The sequence below is a fragment of the Danio rerio genome, chromosome 16 (genome assembly GCF_049306965.1).
Source record: "Danio rerio strain Tuebingen ecotype United States chromosome 16, GRCz12tu, whole genome shotgun sequence".
In the NCBI taxonomy this organism is placed as follows: Eukaryota; Metazoa; Chordata; class Actinopteri; order Cypriniformes; family Danionidae; genus Danio; species Danio rerio.
This window is the reverse complement of record NC_133191.1, coordinates 39502572-39524607: the sequence shown is the minus strand read 5'-3', so window position 1 is coordinate 39524607 and position 22036 is coordinate 39502572. Positions and strand designations below refer to the sequence as shown.

The window sequence follows — 22036 nt, the reverse complement described above, 5'->3', positions numbered from 1 at the left end:
TTTTTCATGAGTCAAACATCCTCATCCAGCAAGACAACATACAATATGACAAAAGTGAAGTCATCTTTCACTACAAGTAGCCCAACGTTTATTCTGAATCTTGGACCTTATTCTTGAAGAAGAAAAAAAACACTATGAAGGTTTTGAAGCCAAAAGCGGCCCATGTTCAAGGTAATATTAATACTAATTGGGCTATTTTTGTTATCCATAAACCTTCAAAAAGTGAAGCTCTGCATTATTAATATTATTATGTTTTAGAAGGACAAATTCTGACTGAGGAAAGTTCAATGTGCTTGCCAGTTTATTTTCTCAATAAATGACAAAAGACCACATTTTTTTCATTTAAAACTTTAACTCTTTTTTTTAAATTATATATGATATCCTCTTAAGGGCCAAGATGTTTTTTACATGCATTTTTTTATTTCTCTTTGCTATTTGGGCTTATTGGAACCTAATTAGAATAAAAATCTAAGTATCATCTTTTGATATGATGTACTTTTAGAGAAACATGGTGTCCATATATGTGGACTCGTGGTCTGAATTTACATAAAACCCTTTCCTGAATGTTTTTGAATGCATATATAACATAGCAACATGACTACCAGAGAGTAAAAACAAAATTTTTCCCCCATTTCTGAAAGTTCAGAATAGGGTTTGGGACATTTCATATGCTGAAAACAGTTGCAGGATGACACTGTATGTCTGTAACAAAATATAAAACATTCAAAGTATTTTAAATAGCCACTTCTCCCTTTAAGTAATCGTTACAGAACTCCTATTAGTAAAACAAATCAGTTTAAACTTTCATTCATCCCCTCAGCTGTAACGTTTTTGAATTAAGGGTAGAATTTTGTATTGTATTATGTGCTTTGAGTATTATGTGTGACATGCGTGTATGCTGCAACCAAATCGCCTTCGGGAAATGTATAAAGACTACTTGACTGACTGATGATGATGGACATTCAGACAGCAGTAACGTCACCCCTCAACTGCAAAACGTTTCTCTACAGACAGTGATAACCCAGATGAGAAATTCTACAACAGAAATCAGCTAAAGCTAATGAGTCCCTGTCATCTGAGTCGCTTTGCTGATCTTTAAACTCCCGCTTTAATCAGCTATGGTTTTCTTTCTGTCCAATGACAGTGCGCGTTTCATACAAGCGAAAGAGGGTTTCGCTCAACTTGAAGTGAAAGTTGATTTTGGTGCTTGACTGGTTGCAATTTGTTGATTGAATGAACAGCAGGCAGCAAAAGAAAAGAAAAGCAAGTGGCAAATAGAGAGAAAAGCATGTCAAACATACTTGACCGTTGTGATGGTACGAGCCATTCTATAGCAGTTCCCCTGCTATTAAAAGGTCAGGGCACTATAAATAAAGACATTTTGCACCACACTGCTAATACGATTTTTGCCATACGCTTATTTCACGCAGTCACCATTTTGAAGAACCAAAGCGAGGCTGCAGTGGGAAGAAACCCAGAAGTATAAGACCAGAACTGTAAACATTGCATTGACAACACAAACCTCAAGCTGTTGCTGATATTTCAAAATGCAGAAATAGTGTGTAAACATCACTTTAATATCATTCAGTGAGTTTAATGTAACCCATTAAAAGCAGATTAGGCATCAAACAACATCACAGTCTCTTTAAGAGTAACACACTCAAGAACTCCTAGACTTCAGTTCATGGCAGCAGGTAAACACTGTGGGGGCTTGCCTGCTTCAGCCTATGTAACCCGGTGAGTTGACAGGTGGGCAAATCGAAGCTGGTTTTTAATAAAACAAATATAATCTGCATATAATAAATAATATTGGTAAAGATATTTGCGTATTGCTGCACATCCTGTGTGTATTAAGCAATGTTTAAGCAATACGCACAACTGACTCGCTCTGCGCTGGACTTTAGACCTCCTCTCAGCTGGTCTATTGAACAGTTTAGTTCCTCAAAATAGCAACGTGCCAACAATGCGCCTCAGCACACCTCCTTTTTTAGAGCAGTACGCAAATGTATTTGCTATTTAAACAGCGGGCTGCAAAACGTCAAAATGTCCAGCTGAAACTAGCAAACAACAGTTGCATCACACCTTAAACCGGGTGTATGACAGGGCCCAGACACACGAACACTGAAGCGTGAAGCAGCCACGAAGATCATTCGAGTCATCAAGTGGATCCCTCATCTGTGTTTGCACTCAGTAAACAGCGGTGGGTGAATTGATGACCTTCACGGACAGTCATTTCTGTTTTATTAACTCGAGTTTGATAAATGACATCTGAAATGTGTTTGGGAAAGGTTAGCTAACTAGTGCCATTTTCCTTAACTTAGCTGAAAATGAGCTCTGACATCCCTTTTTATTTTCACTGTTCATTCAGAACGGACCTTTGGGTCACTCAGAAGGCAGTGAAATTATAAATTTGTGTCACGATCTCTTCCCTGATAAGATATACAGCCAAGTGCACAACGTTCCTAGAAACTCCAAGCAATACTTCTGGATTTCTTCCCATTTTCTTCCTATTCGATTTCACTTTTAAAAATGCCGGTCGCGTCATATCACTCTACTCTTGCAGATTTTGAGATTAGGGAGCAATAAGAAAATTGTGTCTGAAACACTGCCTGAGTGATCCTACAGCTATGTTTTTGGGGGCTGATGCTCCTGGTAGGGTTTGCCATGGCAAAAACGTTTTAGGTGACAGGTCAGGCTACAGGTATGTGCCAAAAAAATTGGAATAATTTGTTTTAAAAAGTTTAACTTATGTGTTATTAGTTCACAACACACAAAATGAAGTATTTCAATCCTTTGTTTCAATTTAAATGATTATGGATAAACATGAAAAAACTCAAATCCAGTATTTCACAAAATTAGCATATTTCATTTGACCAATAAAAAGGATCTTAAACACACGCTGGCCTTCTGAAAAATGTGTTAATGTACTGTATTACGTCCTCAATATGGAGGCGATCGGCCTTCGACAAAGTTGAGGTACTATTGTAGCCCAAGTTGCTTTGATATCGGCCTTTAGCTCGTCTGCATTTCGGGGTCTGTTCCTTCACCTTCTTCTGTCATGTTCAAGGTCCCGAAAGGTAAATAAGAATATCTGTAAATTAGTGCATGTGACATCAACAGTTCAACAGTAATACATGTGATTCACAACCTGTAATCAAAACTGCACACCTGAAGTAATTCTGACCTACGCTGTTAATGCTGTAGAGGGGACTCTTTCCTCTTTTGTCTGCACCACAGATGAACAATCGGTCTTCGATCTCTGCTAACATTACTGCACAACAGAAATGACGTTGTAATTAAAGAAATCTGATCTGAAATTCCTCTTCGAAATTATTATGACCTGTTAGCTACTGTCTTTGCGTAGGGCACCAGAGTCTGTGCCTGCTTCCCCAAAGAAAGTAACCTTTAGTCTCGATTTAGGGGAAGCTTTCTTTTGACGTTGCCACTGCTGCATGCCTCTGTGTAGTTAACACAATATATTAGTGCAAACAGTTTTAATAAAGTTCAAGCAGTTTTCAGTCAATTAATTTTACGTATTTGTGAGGCTTACAGCTGCTTAAAGGTTTAGTTCACCCAAAAACTGAAATTCTGTCATTAATTATCTACAAATGAAGATATTTTGCATTTAATCCAAGAGCTTTCTAATCCTCCCATAGATAAATCGTTGAATAAAGTTATTTTTGTTTAGCTTCATATAATTATAATTGAACAACTTATGTCACATTAACTTATTTTGACTATTGTGGCGAGTCAGAGGAAAAACACATACACAAAGCGTTGGTGTTACAAACAGGTCTCCGGAGGGTGATTTATTTATATAGTGAAGTACGTGAAATGAGATGAATATGGTGCTCTTCAGTGGATAGGTGCTCTGGTGCTCCAGGGAGAATGTGAGTTTGAGTGAGAGTTCTGGTGAAGGATCGGTCAACTGCTGGAGTCCGCTAGAGAGGAGAGACAGAGAGACACAGACATTAGCACAGGGAGTCATTAGCTGCGTTTCCACTATCGCGCCTAAAGCGAGCGAGCCAAGACCAGTCGCGTTTCCACTGTCATTTCCGGGGCCTAATCGGGCCAAAGCGGGGCTTTCTTGGGGCCAGCGGCCGGCCTTATTAGGCCCGCCAAATACCTTGGGCCAAGGAGGGCCAGCTGGGGCTTCGGGCGGAGTGAAAGGAGAGGCGGACAGTTTTCTGGTTGCACATGAGCACATGCGCCAAACAAATAAAGAAATAAGGGAAAGAAAACATCTAGCCTTACAGTCTGGGGTCTTTTTGCGTATGATCACCCTTATGTTTCCCTTTTAAATGTAAGGCTGCTGCATAAAATAATAAAGTAGTTTAAATTTATAGTGACGTTCTTTGCTGCGTTCTCCTTTATGTTTCAATAACGCATAATAATCTTTACACCATATTAAAGACACAGCAGACAGTAAAGGTTTTCCAGAGTTTTTGTCAAGGGTAAAATGTTTGTTTGTGCGCGTTTAAATGCCTGTATGTGTGTGTGAGACCGGGCAAGAGCGCTCCTTCACAGCTCTGTTATGCCGCGAGCGGCTTTTTTCTGTATTTATTTTGGAGATAATACACAATATAAATACAACAGAAAGACATAAAACTTAACAAAGTACATGCCCACTTTCATAGACTTTAAACAATATAGTGTCATATCTAGATAAAATAGCCTAAGCTATATTGAAATATAATTTAAAGAATTACAAATATCGGATATATATATATATATATATATATATAAATCGCATTAAATAAATAAACCAATATAAAATAAACAAAAGCTAGCTATATGTAGGTAGCCTATATACAATACATAAATCAAACCGTTTTAAAGCCACTTATATCCTAACTTTCATTTTACAAAGACCTGTCTGAAAAAAAAGATTTTCGATATTTTCTAAAAACAATTAACACTGGAGAAGGTTTGAAATATTATTTATAAAGTATTTGGTTGCGATGATATTAATCAAATCGCGCAAACAGAGCATTATTTGGGTGAGTGAAAGCAGAATCTTTCCTACCTTTTTTTCTGTCACTCAGTCCTGCGCAGCGCTCGCTGCTTTAAACGCATCGGGGGAAAGTCCAAACACAAAATGTGTTCTATATCCTCAAACAACTGTTTATGTTTTTATATGATGTGGTTAAATTTATAAATGAAACTTTAAATGAAGACCTTTAGTGAATAGCTGCCGAGCGCAACAAATATGGCTATATTTTATTAGGCTACTCGCTCTTGTGCCGGAAACACTTAACACGATGTCTATCAAAAGGAGGATGTTATAAAATACATGCCATATCGAGTTATAAACGAGAACTTCTGTGGCTTTATATTATGGATGTGTGCGCTCTCTGTGTTGGGTCCCTCCGTTAATGGCGAGAGCACTCGATGCACAATGCCAACAGTCGGTCGGCGACTAAAATGTAATGAATGGAAATACACACACAGGTCTGTGCGTATAGACATTTCATGTACTGCTGTACAGTAACGTGTCATTTGTTTGTTTCGGTTGTCTTCATTTTAATGGTTTCGTTTCGTGATAATTCTATGGTGTGCTTTATCTGCCTGTCCTGATTCCCACTGAAGTGGGCGGGTTGTGTGACGTTTGATTCGGGGACGTTCTGTGGGCGGTGTTTGCGTGACGCGCTGTGAGTGAAGAAGATTTTATTCTCTCTGTATGAAGTATTTTCTAAGTGTAAAGCAGTTAATTTTCTCTTCACAAAATGTATGTAGTGTTTGCAGCAAACATGCCAGCCTGTGTTAAAAATACAGTGATATGTCTGTGTAAGATGAGTATGCCTGCACAGGAGCAACACTAGGAGAAGGCTGAGTGACTGATTGTGTAGAATAACTGAATATGTAAAGCACTGATTATTTATGTTAAATACTTGTATGAAGCTATATGTGTCAGAAGTTAGAATGAGTAACATATTATCAAGTTATTATCCTATCATAACAATGTATGTAAACACTTAGTTCCTTTGCATAAGTTGCATCTATACTTTGCTGACATAGACCTGTAACATCTCTGTTGACATGAGCTAGTGGGCTGAGAGCCAAGAATAGCAGGACCCCTTAGACTAGAAAACCTATTCAAAAATGGTCAAAAGTTAAAAAGAGACACATAGGGGTGTGTCAAAAACATAAATAAAGGAGCAGGAGAGACTTTGGAAGGTGTCCAGGAGAGACTTCAGAATGCTCTGGGGTCTGCTCTGCTCTTTCTCGGCTTTATTATGGAGAATAAAGTCTATTTTCTGATATTCAAAACCTCTGGTCTGATAATTTGTAATTGATGAGAAGTCAATATTTACGACAAATGGCGCCCGCACGTGCGGCTGGAAAGAGATAGACGGGTGACACTGGACATGCTGAGGCTTGGAGGAAAAACACAAATATGTGGCCACGATTAAAAACGGTAAGCAATTTTCGCTTATACGTTTGTGTTTTTTCTACCAAGGACCTGCTTGTAACGGTAAAAAGTCACTTGAACTGTTTCTCCAGCTATAAAGAACTACAAGTAAAACTAAAAAAGTAAAAGTAAAGATATAAAAGGAAAACAAAGGGGTTTTGAATACCAGAAGAAAATAACAATTTGCATGCAAATGATCTGTGTTTTCCTAAGAGGGCCTTGACGGATAGGATAAACGTTAACTAGTAACTGTTACTCATGTTTGGGAAATTTTTTAATGATGAAGATTATGCCTAGAGCATTTTTAAGTTTTAAAAGGAAGTTCTTAAAGTGTGGTGACAGTTAAGAGATTAAAGCAGATTAATAAAGTAGAGAGAAGCGCGCAAAGACCTCGGAGTACCCGTTCTGTTTTAATAATAATAAATATTATTATTCAGGAGGCTGGGGGAAAAAAGGCAAGAATCCTGTGAAATGCTATTTTTACTGAAGAACAGTAAAGACGGGAGCAGAAGTAACAGGTCACTCAAGAGGAGTGTAGTGGAGAATTCTGTGGTTATAGCTCTAAGGTTAGAGGCTGCTCGGACAGGTCACTCAAGAGGAGTGAGGTGTATTTATGTAATTGTAAGTATTTGTGTATTTGTCTGTGTTGCTGGGGTGCTTAGAAGCTATCACCTTTGATCTAGAGCAGGGGTCGGCAACCCAAAATGTTGAAAGAGCCATATTGGACCAAAAAAAACAAAAACAAATATGTCTGGAGCCGCAAAAAATTAAAAGCCTTATATAAGCCTTATAATGATGGCAACACATGCTGTATGTATTTATATTAGCTATATTAGCCTACTATAAAAATGACTTCGTTGGCTACAAATACATACTGAGCCTTCATGATTAAATGTTCATTTCCCTGCAGTGCATCCTGTAGAGAATGACGCGCCACGTGACTACTCTGTTGTACAATGCCGTCTCAAGTTTAACTTAATTACAGTATATTAATGAATTATGTTTAATGTTCAAGTTTAACTTCATTACAATATTAATGAATTGTTTAATGATCATGTTTAACTTCATTACAATATAAATGCATTATGATTAATTATCAAGTTTAACTTCATTACAATATTAATAAATTATGTTTAATGTTCAAGTTTAACATCATTACAATATTAATGAATTATGTTTAATGTTCAAGTTTAACTTCATTACAATATTAATAAATTATGTTTAATGTTCAAGTTTAACTTCATTACAATATTAATGAATTATGTTTAATGTTCAAGTTTAACTTCATTACAATATTAATGAATTATGTTTAATGTTCAAGTTTAACTTCATTACAATATTATTGCATTATGTTTTGCTTTTAAGAAATTAAAGAAATGCAATAAAGAAATAAAGAAAAAAAATTAAATTTTTTAATGTTTTTTTTTTATTTTGAGGATTCCAAAAAACAACATCAAAATTAACGTGCACAACGTGCCCCTTATCTGGGCAACAAACAGTGCAATAAAACGCAGTCTGCCATTTCCATTTCAAGATCAGCTCGAGTCATTCCTGGGAATGTGCTCAACCAACACAATCTCACGGCAATTCGTAACTTTTTCATTTAGTGGCTAATTCGTATGAATTCGTACGATCTAATTCGTACAATTTAGCACGATTTGCTTTTCCCCCAATGACGGTTGGGGTTAGGGGTTTGCATATCAACGATCGCACCTTGTAAATAATCACCGTTGAGTGAGTGATCGGGATGGGCTTCTTAGAATTCTCTCAGGGAGGGAAAATGAGAAAGCGTGCCCCGCTGTACCTCTTTGGCAAAGACAGCTTGCACTCCATGGCTCATCACACAGCCGCCGGTTTGTTTACAACAGCTACCTGCCTGGCATCCCGCCCTGCTGATAGAAACGTGTGTCGCAGGCTATGACGCAAATCTTCGTTGACAGAAATGTTGAAATTAAATATTCTACACACTTTTACAGCATCGGAAAACGTTAAGATTGTTTGTCCTCCTATAGAAACCATATTAAAACAAAAAATATATTTTCCTCCCTCATCGTTTTCCATTTTCAAACATTTTTTGAAAAAGTTCCAGGGAGCCACTAGGGCAGCGCTAAAGAGCCGCATGCGGCTCTAGAGCCGCGGGTTGCCGACCCCTGATCTAGAGAGACTAGAATAGAGGTGAGGTTCAGGTTACACAGTGTAAGAGATGAGGTTAGGACGAGTGAGAAGTATGATTGTGTTTAGAAGTATGTTTGCAATAAGAGTGAGTTTAAAAGAATTATCGTTTTATATTATAATATAAAAGAAGGACTGCATATGTTGTGTGATTTTATGAACAATAAGATAGAGAGTGATGCAGTTGAGGGAAGAGATTGTAATACAGAGGAGGTTTAAGCCTCATAAAATTAATTGAGATCATATTGCATTTGAAAGACACAGACTAAAAAACAAGAATATACGAGTTAAACATTTTTCTGAATAATCTCTGTGTGTTTGAAGTGTTTTTAAGTATGAACTATAGGCAGAGAGGGGACTGAAATTCCTGACATGTCGACAGTCTGGAAGAAGGTCTGCTTCAGGAGTGGTAAGAATCTGTCTATTTTAAGAACAAAAGTTTCACAGGACAGATAGAAGCTAAAGAGTAAAGATATATTATAAGGTATTAAATAAATAGAAATATAAAGTAATGTAATAAGATAAATGAAATAAGAAAATATACATGATAGAATAAGATTTAATAAATAAAAAGTGTTAATAAAAATGCAACTAGAAGCTATACTAATAAATATTAAGAAATAAAAAAATTGAAGCATGGAAATAATTACATATGGAGATTAATAGTTATATTGATCAGGAAATAAATTTACTAAATCAGTAAAAAAAAAGATAAGTTAATAATTTGAGTAAATAAAGAATTAGAAGAAAAAACTTTAATGAATATTGATTAATTGAAGAGTTAATGATCAAATGTTTAAGGAAAATAAGCTTAAAAAAATGAATTAGGAAAATCTAAGAGACAAAAATGCTAATTTTTGAAAAGGAAAAGAAGCATAGGAAAATGGAGAAAAAAGAAGTCCAAACATTGTTTAATAGAATTAAAAGAGAAGATGTTTAAAAATATATATTATAAAGTAATATAAGATAAAAATTAGAAAAAACAGCAACATTTTGAAGAAAACAAGATTTGGCTTTAAAAGATAAAATTATGTTTAAGTGCAATAAAAAATTGTTGTGGAGTAAGTTGACTGTTGTCATCTGTTTTAAAGTCAGCTACAGGCTGTCATCTGAGCCAACAGCTATTTGTAGTAAAAGCAGTGAGTCAGATGTAAAGCATAGACACTGAGGAGAAATGAAAGAACATAATAGTGAGTTCAAAAATTATATAGTTAATAATATTTTATGTACTTAAAAGGTAATTGAGAATTAAAAATTGCATTTCAGATAGGAAAAATGCTTAAAGTAAACAAACATGGGGAGTTAAAATAGTACTATGAACTTGAAGCTATTGCAGTAAGGATTTTGAACAGGTATATTAGACATTAGGCCACCATATAGTACTGTTGAATTAAAACAGGTATGGAAATGTTAGAGAAATTAAAATAGTGTAAGATGTAATGTAACTAGTGAGGAAACACTAGAATAAGATTAGGAAAAATAAGTGAAGCACAATCTGAAGCCAAAGAAATTAATTATAAGAACATTTAACAAATAGAAAATTAAGCATATTTACATATGATAAAAATGATTGAGAATGAAAAATAATTAGAGAAAATAAGTTGTTAAACTACAAAAGGAGTCTTTATTTGATAATTGAAAAAATGGAAAAAAAAAATATATATATATATATTTTATTAATTCATGAGCTAAATTCTATATATATTAATTAAGAGGACATAGGGATGAACTTTGGGGGACTGTAGTCTTGTACCTACCAGACATCTCTGAGTACACTGGCAAATGGAAAGGTGTTTGAAAAACACAATGAGCAAAATGGCTGTTGACACTTGTGACATGCTACAGCAGTGATGCAGGCACTGCATACTCAGGATTTACTGAGGACTGAAAAAGCTACATGTGTTCAGAGACATTCAAAAGAGACACTAACAAGAGACTGATGAACTGACCAAAGAGAAAAAACGCTCCACCAGAACTATATATCAGCTGAGCCACAGAAAGAAGCCAGCCCAAAGAGAGAGGGGGAAACTGTTGCACCAATCTGGAGCTAGTTGTCTCAGGTTGCGAGGGGGGATAGTCTGACAGTCCATCTCAAAGTAGTTCCTAAAGTCCAAATTACGTTCAAGCATTACAGAAGGAAAATTAAGAACAAAAGTTTAGCTACCCATTCTTGTATCAAATCAGACTCCTGTCAATTTTAGAGAAATTATTATCATGCAAATTTTTAAGTAAGAAAAAGTGTTATAAGGTAATTTTAAGATGAAACTTTAAATGTGTATTGTTAAATAATATATTATGATGAATGTTAAATAATTTAGGTTTAAGTTTCAATTGGTTTAATCATAAAGTTCCTTAAACATAGAATGATAAATTACAATGCAGCAGACTAACTAAAGAAAAAGAAAAAGCTTTTGATAAGGCAATAATATCTAAGCATAATATTATTGTGAATGACCTAAATCAAGATTGGATATTGAAAACTGGAAAAATTCAAATCTAGAAAAATTATTTATAGTTAAAGAGAAGATTGAAACAACAATTTTAATGAATTCATAGGACATGATAAGGTCAAAAAGTAACAGTTCTAAATTACTATAAGAAAAATTGAAAGAGAAAAGTGTTTAAGAAAAAGATATTGTTTCACATGAAAACATATGTGAAAAATAATTTGAAAAAAAATATTAAGGAATAATAGTTAAACAGAGCAAAGAGAAATTTACAAAACATACAGTAAGTTTTAGTCGGCTGATAAAAAAGTGCATCAAAATTGTATGAACAACTAGTTTAATGAGAATGCCTTAAGAAATAAATGTTAGCCAAAAGACAGTACCATAAATTAGGACGAAAAAGGAATTAATATATAGCTCTCAAAATTGATTAGTAAAAGAAAGAAGTGTCAAATTCCAACTAAATGATTGTCATTACAGGACTGAGATGCAGATAAAATCAGCCAGCATAGTCAGGGTTAAAATTAAATCAGATGTAGATTTGCCCATAAAGAAAACCACTAAATGCTGAAATAGGTATTAAACACTATTGAAAAGTTTGTGTAAAAATCGGAGCACTAATAGAAACATCTAGATAATGTAATATGCAATCTGTCCTAGACATTTCTATTTAAATTTAAAGTAGTAATAAATTATAAGTAACTAATAATATTTAATTGAAGTTAATTTGATAGTTAAAATTAATGGTTAATCAAGACAGATAAAAGAGGCTTAATGTTTAGGTTATGATTTAAGAAAATCAATAAGAAAAGATTTTCCAGCTGAAGTTAATATTGTATGTAAAGATATGTTCTTTTGGATGATAAATATTTCAAGTGGTTTGGTTTCTATTGAGTTTATTTTAGGTAACTACCAGAGGAGGGTAGAAACTTGTTTGTACTTGTAGCTTGGTGAATAGCATATACTGTATACACCAGAATGCATAAAGGGTTATAATAAGGGAGAAGATCATAGTATGGACACTGTCACAATATGTGGATGATTGAATTATCTACAGCTTCACAGAGCTCTAGTTCAATTAAAAGACTTGAGTGGAGACCATTGCTCCAAACAGTGAGATGATGACTGTTTTTGGTGTTGACTAGATAGAGAATTATTCTGTAAACAAGCACTGTTAAGAAACTATGATGAGTAGATGATTGGAGTAATACTAGAAGCAAATTATGAAGCAGGAACAGTTATTACATCTGTGACAAGAGAAGTATTTCCTAAATTTTGAAATGCCTTCAGAAATAAGTTCATAATGGGTTTGCATTCATGAAGTTAATGAATGATCAATAAATAAAAACATCTAAAGAAGTATGAAAAATTATGAATAAAGCAACAGAGAGAATAATTGTATTATGCTCAATTACCAGAAATGGCTGAAAGAGATGAAGATGATCAATCAAGACCAACGCTCAATGAAATATTTGAAAATAATAAACTTAATGGGATTAATGTGTTTACAAGTGCATTGGTGAGTGATGGCATGGAAACTGACAGAAACAAGCATCTAACACCGCATCGCATGAACTGCTATTGGGTCGACCCTTGAAAGAAACCTTGCAAGAAACCGCATGACCCTTGCAAGAAACCACATGAAACTTTGCATAAAACCTGGCATATAATCTCACATATAACCATGCACATAACCTTTCGCGTCGTCCGCCTCAGTTTCGGCCCTTGTTTTGACTCTCGAGGCGTGTCCAGCTGAATTCAATCAGCTAGTGCTTTGGGGTTATATAAACAACTAGTTCACCGCGGCAGCGGTCGCGGCAGCCTCGTGTGAAGACCGCCTCGTGTGAAGACCGACGAGGGTAAAGACCATCGACTCTACCTGCGCGACTCCACCGAGCAAAGACACCGACAAAGCACTTGAGTACTTTACTTTACTGTTTTACTTTACACTTATTTTTTGTTGTCAGTGCACTTTTATTATGTGTTTTCTAATTCCTGTTGTTACTAACACTCGCAAAACACGGGAGGTACGCTGCAGGCATAATCCTCACAACCTTCGTTCAATACATGTATCTACTATTTCACAACTCTCTCTCTCCGTGGGCCTCTGGAATTGTCAATCAGCTGTTAACAAGGCTGATTTTATTACCTCCATAGCTACATATTCTGACTATAATCTCATGGCTCTAACTGAGACCTGGTTGAGGCCGGAGGACACTGCTACACATGCTACTCTTTCTGCTAATTTCTCTTTTTCCCACACTCCTCGTCAGACAGGGAGAGGGGGTGGGACTGGACTACTAATTTCCAAAGAATGGAAATTTACTCTGATACCGTCCCTGCCAACAATCAGCTCCTTTGAATTCCATGCAGTCACCATTATCCACCCCTTCTACATAAATGTGGTTGTCATCTACCGCCCACCAGGTAAATTAGGTCACTTCCTAGATGAACTGGATGTTCTTCTCTCATCTTTTTCTAATATTGACACTCCCTTGTTGGTGCTAGGTGACTTCAACATTTACGTTGACAAACCGCAAGCTGCAGACTTTCAGACTTTGCTTGCCTCTTTTGTCCTAAAAAGAGCACCTACTTCTGCTACCCACAAATCAGGTAATCAGCTAGACCTTATTTACACACGACACTGCTTCACTGATCAAACAATAGTAACTCCACTACAAATATCTGATCATTTCCTTCTGTCTCTCAACATCCACATTACTCCTGAGCCGCCACACACTCCAACACTGGTTACCTTTCGCAGAAACTTACGATCTCTCTCACCCAATAGACTATCCACCATTGTTTCAGACTCTCTTCCTCCATCTCGCAAACTCACAGCACTTGATTCGAACAGTGCCACTGATACACTCTGCTCCACACTAGCATCATGTCTAGACCGATTATGTCCTCTTGCATCCAGGCCAGCCCGTGCCAGTCCTCCTGCACCCTGGCTCTCGGATGCTCTCCGTGAGCATCGCTCAAAACTTCGGGCTGCGGAGAGAATTTGGCGGAAAACTAAAAATCCTGCACATCTCTTAACATACCAAACTCTTCTGTCCTCTTTCTCAGCTGAGGTTACTTCTGCAAAGCAGACGTATTACCGTCTGAAAATCAACAATGCCACTAATCCTCGCCTACTTTTTAAAACATTTTCCTCCCTCCTCTATCCTCCTCCTCCACCCGCATCCTCCACACTTACTACTGATGACTTTGCTACATTCTTCTGCACCAAAACTGCAAAAATCAGTGCTCAATTTGCTGCACCTACAACAAACACGCAAGATACAACACCAACACCACACACACTCACCTCTTTTTCTCAGCTCTCTGAGTCTGAGGTGTCCAAACTTGTGCTATCTAGCCATGCAACCACCTGTCCACTCGATCCCATTCCCTCTCATCTCTTGCAAGCCATCTCTCCTGCAGTCATACCAACACTGACTCACATAATTAACACATCTCTTGACTCTGGTTTATTCCCCACTACATTTAAGCAGGCTAGGGTAACCCCACTGCTAAAGAAACCCAACCTGGACCATACGCTACTTTAAAACTACAGACCAGTATCCCTGCTTCCATTCATGGCCAAGATTCTGGAGAAAGTAGTGTTCAATCAAGTCCTGGACTTTCTTACTCAAAACAATCTCATGGACAACAAGCAATCCGGCTTTAAGAAAGGCCACTCAACTGAGACTGCCCTGCTCTCGGTCGTGGAGGATCTCAGACTGGCTAAAGCAGACTCTAAATCATCAGTCCTCATTTTGCTGGACTTGTCAGCTGCTTTTGACACTGTCAACCACCAGATCCTGCTATCTACGCTTGAGTCACTGGGCGTTGCGGGCACTGTTATACAATGGTTCAGATCTTACCTCTCTGACAGGTCATTCAGGGTGTCTTGGAGAGGAGAGGTGTCCAATCTACAGCATCTAAACACTGGGGTACCTCAAGGCTCTGTTCTTGGGCCACTTCTCTTCTCCATCTACACATCATCTCTAGGACCAGTCATCCAGAGACATGGATTCTCCTACCACTGCTATGCTGATGATACCCAGCTATACCTCTCTTTTCATCCTGATGATCCCTCAGTTCCAGCTCGTATCTCAGCCTGCCTGTTGGATATTTCACACTGGATGAAAGATCATCATCTTCAGCTGAACCTCGCAAAAACGGAAATGCTTGTAGTTTCTGCCAACCCGACTCTACACCATAACTTTTCAATCCAGATGGATGGGGCAACCATTACTGCATCCAAAATGGTGAAAAGCCTTGGAGTAACGATTGATGACCAACTAAACTTCTCTGACCACATTTCTAGAACTGCTCGATCGTGCAGATTTGCACTCTATAACATCAGAAAGATCCGACCCTTCTTATCTGAACATGCAGCTCAACTCCTTGTTCAAGCTCTTGTTCTCTCCAAGCTGGATTACTGCAACTCTCTACTAGCTGGGCTTCCAGCTAACTCTATCAAGCCTCTTCAACTGCTCCAAAATGCAGCAGCACGAGTTGTCTTCAATGAACCTAAACGAGCACATGTCACTCCGCTGCTAGTCCGTTTGCACTGGCTGCCAGTTGCTGCTCGCATCAAATTCAAAACTCTGATGTTTGCCTACAAAGTGACTTCTGGCCTAGCACCTTCTTATCTGCACTCACTTCTGCAGATCTATGTGCCCTCCAGAAACTTGCGTTCTGTGAATGAACGTCGCCTCGTGGTTCCATCCCAAAGAGGGAAAAAATCACTTTCGCGAACGCTCACGCTCAATCTGCCCAGTTGGTGGAATGAACTCCCTAACTGCATCAGAACAGCAGAGTCACTCGCTATTTTCAAGAAACGACTAAAAACTCAACTATTTAGTCTCCACTTCACTTCCTAATCTGCAATTGCCTCTGAATATCACACTAACTGTACAAAAAAAAAAAAAAAAAAAAAAACTACTAACACTTCCCTTCTTAGACTTTACAGACCTGAAACTTGCCTTTAGTACTTATTCATTGTTGCTCTTAGTTGTGTTTTTTCTGATCTTTTTGCATAAAGGTTTTAATCAAAAGACAGATAATTTAATTACTTTCGATGTGCTAAAGTATTTGTTAAATAAATGTTATTTAAAAAAAAGCATATGCAATGTGCTCTGACGGGTAAAATCAGATTATTTCTCTCTTTCAAGTTCAAAGCAAATTTGAATGCCAAAGGATTTTAGATATGCATATACTATATGTAGTACATTAACATCAACAAATTAATAAAATAAGTAGCAAATGAGAAATAAATGACAGACAAGTTGATAAAAACAGACATTATCTCTAAAAGTTATCAGAATTGCAAGATTAAAACAGCTGAATATAGGCCTAAAATAAATCTAGAAAGCTTGCGCACTGATATTTATTCTTTTTCTTTCGAATAACGAACAATTTCAACCATGGGGAGATACCGACAGCTTGATTTGCAGTATTTTCTAACATGTTAGAAGAGGGCAGCGGACATGGCTGCCGGTGGGGAAGCGGCTGTGCCCTCAGCAGCTGATTGAGACGGAGCTGCATATCCTAAGTGCACTAAATAGGCTACTCCGAGACAGGCACGTGCACACATAGGGCTCAACCTGTGCAGTGCACATGCCCTTTTTAGTCTTGGATAGAAAGTGCCCTTCCAAAATGATCAAAAGTGCCCCCGCGACGCGGCACACCTTCGGTCCCGCCCTTCAGTAGGCGCGCGACAACACCGCGTCAACACCGCTCTTCAGTACTTGCGCAACAACAACCCCCAAACCCCCCCCTCGCTCTTCAAAAATAGCAAATAGCTCAATAATAACAAAAAATGCCCTTTTCATTTTCATACAATAGGCCTATGTGTGGGTTTTGACAATATGTGTTTAATTAAGCTATAAAGATCAGATGAAATGCATAGTAAAATATGAAATAAATGTCTCTTTCGATGAATATTTAATTATTCTATATATTTAATATTTTAAAAATCAACTCCTTTTTGCCCAGAGAAAGAGGCGCGTGGCACTAGCGGACATGGGGTGCTTTCCCAAAAAAAGACGTACAGTAACTTGCGGCTGAACTATGCACAGTTTGGGGAAAAAAAGGATATAGTGATGCATGTTTCCCAAAACCCCTAGTTTCTCTGTCGCAGATCCATCATTTGAATCACGTTATAAGTAAAACGCACATAATGATAAAGCACACCATCATCACGAGGGCAATTAAATAAAGACAACCTAAACATATTTTTAATTGTTAATTTATGTAATGTGAGTTTTTATAACTTTGTTCTTTAAATTATTTCAATATAACTTAGGCTATTCTATCGTGATGACACCATAAAAGGCCTTCAATGCATTGATATAGGTAATAGGGATACAATGAAAAGCCGATTTCACTATTGACCCTGTTTTTATTCATTGACGGCTTCCCAACGCCGCAATTCTGTTGCGCGAAAAAAAGCTGCTGCAAATAAGCAAATTTATGACAATACACATTTAATAGTTTCATGAAAGTAGTAGCTGGTGTGCTTCATCTGCGTGATTCTGATTTGACATTCTTCCGCTAAACTTGCTCTGTGTTGAGGTGTAAATGGGCTATGCTCTTTGCTATTGAGGCTAAGACATCAAGGTGTAAATGAGCTATAGTTCTCTTTGCAACTTTCAATTTTGAGGTGGGGGAAGTGGGAAGAGGCAATTCAAATGTACCATCTCTAAAAATAAAAAGGCCGCTTACGCGGCATTTGTGTTTAAAGATTATTACCTTATTTTTATTTTATTATTATTAATTTATTCATTCATTCTTCATTCATTTTCTTTTCGGTTTAGTCGCTTTATTAGTCTGTGATCGCCACAGCGGAATGAACCGTCAACTTATCCAGCATATGTTTTACGCAGTGGATGGCAGGAGGGCCAGCTGGGGCTTCGGGACGGAGTGAAAGGAAAGGCGGAATTTGCCCCGAGTCTGGGAAAGATGGCTTGCCATAATTACACTAGTTTTCCTATCGCACACATGCGCCAAACACATAAACAAATAAATAAAAAAGGGAAAGAAAACATCTAGCCTTGAGGTCTTTTTGCTTATAATCGCCCTTATGTTTCCGTTTTAAATGTAAGGCTGTTGCTTAAAATCAGGCCCGGCGCCAGGAAGTCAAAACTGAGGGGGCACTTTAAATCCATAGGGGGGCACTAGACCTGGGGCCTCATGTACGAAGACTTGCGTGGAAATCTTACTAAAACATTGCGTACGCACAAAGCTGTAAATGTGCGTACGCAGAAAAAAATTCAGATGTATGAAACACTGCGTACGCCGAATCTCACGCATATTCTTTTGTACATCTGAATGAACGTGAAACTGAGCGCAACATGCACGAGCGCAAAACCCCTCCCTGCCTCCTCCCCCGTATGAATATGCTAATGACTATGCTAATGGAAAAACCCAACGAAAAAGCAATGGCAAAATCAAACAAAAAGAGAAACTTTGAACAGAATGTGAATTGGAGGTGCTGCTTTCGGAGGTAGACCGGAGAAAAGCGGTGTTATTTGCAAGTTTGTTCTCCGGAATTAACAACAAAAGAAAAAAATAGAGTGGGAGAGTTTAGCTGGTACGGTTAACACAGTTGGGTCTGAACATCGCACTGAGTGCATTTAAAAAAGAAATAGTGTGGTTTATATCTGTAAAATGTTGCAGTACTCTTAGCAGTCTCAGTGGCGCACCTCGTAAGACGCATGTTATCTTGTATTGACACGTTCTAGCATAAACTCGGCTCGAATCGCTCAATTATGTTCCGCTATGTATTACTTCATAGAAACAGACCCTCCAGCATGGATAGATATAGAAAAAAATGAAATAACAACTCCATTACAGATGTATCTTTATTCTTCTCCAGTTAAAGTACTAAAAAAATATACAAATAATCCTTTCCTTAGAAACTCTATTTGTGTATGGTATGAAGCTCATGACTTTTTAGGTGAAACAATTAAACTCTCAAGTCTGTCGCCAATTTGGGGTAATGCAATGTTTGTGCCTGGGAGAAATGATGGGGGATTTAAAAATTGGATGTATAAGGGTGCAAAACAAGTAAAAGATTTATATAAGGATGGTACAATGATGTCGTTCCAACAACTGATGAAAGAATATGATATTCCTCAGAAGCACTTCTTCAAATATCTACAGATAAGAAGTTTTATACACTCTGAAATTAAAACTTATGTAGAGCCCTCTTTGTCAACTATAGAAGAACATACTGTGAAACATTTAAGGGATAAAGGCAATCTGTCTTTTTTTTATAATACACTTTTAGAGGGTTCAAAAGAAAGTTCAATGTCCTATTTAACCGCATGGAGAAATGACCTTCAGGAAGATATTTCTAAAGATGAATGGATGGATTCTTGTTTGTTTGCGCAAACATATAGTGTAAATACTAGATGCAGATTGCTTCAATATAAATGGCTCATGCGGACATACATTACCCCGGTTAAATTACATAAGTTCAACCCAAATATTCCTGACAGCTGTTTAAAATGTAAACAAGATATTGGAACCCTTTATCATTGTATGTGGGAGTGTACTGAGATTCAAACATTTTGGAAGAGTATTCTGGTTATGATTGGTAAACTGACTGAAGAAAATGTACCTTGTGATCCCAAACTCTGTCTATTTCATATATATCCAGTAAATTTTGTGGTGAGCGCCAGTAAACGCAAACTAATTGACTTTAGTTTGCTTCAGGCCAAACGGGCTATTGCTATAAAATGGAAGGAGATGCAAGGTCCTTCCTCAATACTCTGGATTAAAGAAATGACTAACAACCTCGCCATGGAAAAACTGACTTATGCAGTTAAAGGGAAACTTAAAGACTTTTACAATATTTGGACTCCATTTTTATGCTATTGTAACCAAGAGGACTTGACAGGGATGGACGACTAATACTCAACATTCACTTCTTCTTCGTATTGTGTATCTCCATTACATAATGTGATCTCCTAAAATTACTAAATACGCAGTGAAGGTAAAAGGTTAAACTGTAAATTGGATGGCTGTGAATGCTGGTGTACGGAAACTAGCGAGAGTTTTTTTTTTTTTTTTTTAAATTTATTTGTTTTTTTATTCATTTATTATTATTTTTTTAATTAATTATTATTTATTTATTATTATTATTTGGGGGGGGGGGTTAAAGTTCTGCAAGGTTCTCTTATGTGTGTTTTTTCTCTTTTATTTAAATGTATTATGTGTTCAAAACAAATGCAAATAAATATATTTTGAAAAAAAAAAAAAAAAACTCGGCTCGAATCCAGCGTCTGATGAACTCTTTCTTCTTTTTTTCCCCGCTACATATCAGATTTTGCCTACTATTTATCACGAGAAAGACAAGTAGGAATCATCAATAAGTTTGTGCATCATATTTTATTTGCACATTTATTGAATGGAAATGTTTCTGATTCACGCATGCAAATTCATCTTTAGATAGTGTCTTTATAGCAATGTGCGTGCGGTAGATTGCTCAGATTACATTGGGAAAACAGGCGACCGCTGCAAATTGTGCTTTAATGTTTAGCTGGTCAACTGTATGGTATGGAAATCTTACATACCTACTATATGAACCCGTCTCATACAGCTGCCATTGCAAGGGTCAGACACTTTGTAGAGAAGAATTTAACACAACTGCCTCTAGGAGTGAAAAAATGTGCGTACGCCTGCCAGAAAGCTGCCGTGAACCTGCGCACATTCCCACGTTCAGTTCATTGTTAGTAAATCCAAACGTGAGCGATTCTGAGCGTGAAACTTGGCGTACGCAAAGTTTTTGTGCGTACGCAGCGTTGATACATGAGGCCCCTGGTGACTGATTTTGGTCTCTTGTTTATTTCATTTAGGCTATTTATTCGCATTTATTATTACTTTGCATTACTGCCTAAGTTACTGACCTAAGGCAGTAATATAGGCTACGTTTTAATAGTAATAACAATACGCAGTTTCGCTATTACGAATTTTATTAACGATGGTAATGCATACCGCTTATTAATGCAGACGGATGATGGCTTCAGTGCCAAACGAGTGCTTTAAATCATGTTATTCTCCTTATTTCCGTTTTATTTCAAATAACAGCCCTATGAATGTTTAAAGTTTTAGGTAAAGACGTCAAATTATGCCCACACATGCAAGCTGACCCACGATCAGACAATTCATTTAACCGGTAAATAAATATAGTGAAATCAGCTTAACCGAGTCATCACGCTTCACAACCAACATCAGTGTTGGGGAAAAGCTAAATGTGACAATCTAATGTCATTCAAAACAATTACTTAGTTACATTTTAAGGCATTAGTGTAGCCAGAAAAAATACCTAAAAAAGATACAAAAATTGACAGTTATTACCGTGAAAATTGGTTAAATTTTTATATGCTATATAACTTTTTTTTCATCATTTTAAATGTAAAAACAAAGATTTGTCTAAGGCTATTATAAATGTGCTTTTTTCGTGATATTGTAAACCATCATAAACCATATGTACCATAGTTTCTAGGCCTACCCGTCATTTTATTTATTAATTATTTTATTTATTAGGCCTTTTTTAATAGCTTGTTTTCAGGTTATTTTCATTTTAGGGCCATGAGCTAAGTCAAAACAAACTCGATATGTTGTATTTTAGCTCTTAAAACAGATCTACAATATATTTTATGTTGTTTAATTTTGCATGAGCAAATAGCAGTATAGCCTAAGTTACATACTTTTAAAAGATTATCAATCTGCCTACCTGCAGCGCACGAGATTTCTCGGTTCATCCGCGGTAAATCCACTTAAGCACTATACCTATTCCATTTATAACACTGCAAACTTGACTTCGCAGGCCGATCATCTTTAAACGCAAAATGCATTTATTATGTGTTATACCTTGACTGCAGTTGCATGTGGATGTTTCTCTACGCAACTGTAAAAGTGCACTTTTCAGCAAAATGAAAGCAAACATTCAAAGGGTTCTGCATTTTGTCAATTTTAGCTTAATTGTAATAATATTAATAAT

The 22036-nt window shown here is 36.9% G+C and overlaps 1 protein-coding gene across 2 annotated transcripts in view; it reads right to left on the bottom strand.

Annotated features, from left to right (window-relative positions):
- Positions 1 to 22036, bottom strand: part of LOC141375033 (uncharacterized) — a 34192-nt gene that overhangs the window by 1401 nt on the left and 10755 nt on the right. The window contains exons 7-9 of one of the 2 annotated variants that reach the window (XM_073926288.1): positions 3770 to 3941; positions 3341 to 3458; positions 3185 to 3271 (exon numbers count right to left, since the gene is read on the bottom strand). In XM_073926288.1, coding sequence (XP_073782389.1) covers positions 3185 to 3269 — 85 coding nt within the window. In that variant the 5' untranslated portion in view covers positions 3270 to 3271; positions 3341 to 3458; positions 3770 to 3941. Of the gene's footprint in view, positions 1 to 3184; positions 3272 to 3340; positions 3459 to 3769; positions 3942 to 22036 lie in introns of those variants that run through there. The other variant, XR_012392265.1, reaches the window with a different exon arrangement.